The sequence below is a fragment of the Sinocyclocheilus grahami genome, unplaced genomic scaffold, assembly GCF_001515645.1.
Source record: "Sinocyclocheilus grahami isolate Dianchi unplaced genomic scaffold, SAMN03320097.WGS_v1.1 scaffold455.1, whole genome shotgun sequence".
Lineage (NCBI taxonomy): Eukaryota > Metazoa > Chordata > Actinopteri > Cypriniformes > Cyprinidae > Sinocyclocheilus > Sinocyclocheilus grahami.
Genome location: NW_015505634.1, coordinates 274,161 through 275,649, shown reverse-complemented (window position 1 = coordinate 275,649; position 1,489 = coordinate 274,161). Strand labels below are relative to the sequence as shown.

Genomic DNA, 1,489 nt, shown 5'->3' with positions numbered 1-1,489 from the left:
TTTTTTTTTATAGATACCAGCTGCCACATGCTAGTACATGAACTATAATACGTCACACAATACCTTACTATTAGACTGAACTTTCTGTGCCAGACATTTGTGCTGAGTATGACTTTATCTCTCACGATCTTAAACTGGCAATGAGCCAGAGCTGATAAATCAAAGAGAGCATGTAGTCTCAGGATTTTCAGTACTGACATCAACAGTTTGTTTTGAACCAGAACTGAGGAGGTTGACTGAAATAAAACAAGATTTGCAATGCAAATGCCCCATAGTTATAGATACGCATTTTAACATGTCCATAGTAAATATTTTCTGGACATTCCACTCTGTATATCTCACTTACATCATTTTTGTTTTTTTTTCCTTTAATATTTTACGTTATTTGCTATCTTGAAATTCCATTATTTTACACAATATATTTTAAACAGTTGTTCTGGAAAAAAAGAAAAGAAAATTCTTTATTTGCACAACGTTCGAAAGAGAAATTCTGAAGAATGAGCTGATAACCACTGGATCACCAGCCTGGAGAACTGGATCAGTCTGTTTCAAAAGCACATAATTCTGAAAACAAAAGAGTTATTTATCTTTTATGAACTCTTATGAATGTGCCTCTTTGATGGAGGTCAAGATTTCCAGTGAATAACAACCAAAATTCCTAAATTATCATATTGATTGAGAAGAATTAAAAATATCACATATGTGTTGTATGAACCACTTTAATTATACTTTTAAGGTACCTTTACATCCTTTTTGAACCATTGGAAAGTTGGAAAACTCTTTAAAATTTCTGTTCCATGGGAGGAAAAAAGTCAACATAAATGACATCATCTGCTCTTAAGTTTATTCATTTCTACAGCAATGGAAATTAAATCGTTACTGGACAGTACATGTTTGCTTCCTACTTATTTAGTGCACATATCCCACAAATCTTAATTTGGTTCAAGCTTTTGGGGGCAGGAAATCATTTATTACTGTCAGATGCCTTCTGTTTACAAGTTGTTGCTTCCTTTTCACTGGGGTTGCTGTTGAAGTGGGTGCATTTTTTGGCACAGGAATTGGAGTGAATTTTTTAAAACTCAGTAAAAAACAGTCAGTTGAGCTCCAAATGCAATATTGTTGCAGTTGCTGATTTAGCAGTTTTCATTTAGGTAAATTGACACTTCTTGTATACACTGTATACGCCCTGATTTTTAATATATTTCTTGCTAAGCAACAAAAAGTTCTAATGTACATTCACAAAATATATTTATTCAGTCGATATTTTGATTTATTTTGTCTAGAACCGAGATGGTTTGACTTGCAATGCTGTCCCCACCATGGTGGCAAAGCCTTACTACAGAGTGGACTTCTTCAATAGGCAGATGAACAATGTGCTCTTCACTTCTATTCTGGTGACTACCATTGAGACCAAGACTGTGGCGCACATTGGCACAGAAGATGGAAGGCTCTTGCAGGTTATTTGTGCATCTGTCTTTTTTTTTTTTTT

The 1,489-nt window shown here is 34.3% G+C and overlaps 1 protein-coding gene across 2 annotated transcripts in view; it reads left to right on the top strand.

Moving 5' to 3' along the window:
* The window catches only part of LOC107552655 (macrophage-stimulating protein receptor-like), a 21,607-nt gene that overhangs the window by 2,390 nt on the left and 17,728 nt on the right, over positions 1 to 1,489 (top strand). For both annotated transcript variants that reach the window (XM_016234593.1, XM_016234592.1), the window contains exon 2: positions 1,284 to 1,457. In XM_016234593.1, the coding sequence (XP_016090079.1) occupies positions 1,284 to 1,457 (174 nt within the window). The remainder of the gene's footprint in view (positions 1 to 1,283; positions 1,458 to 1,489) is intronic.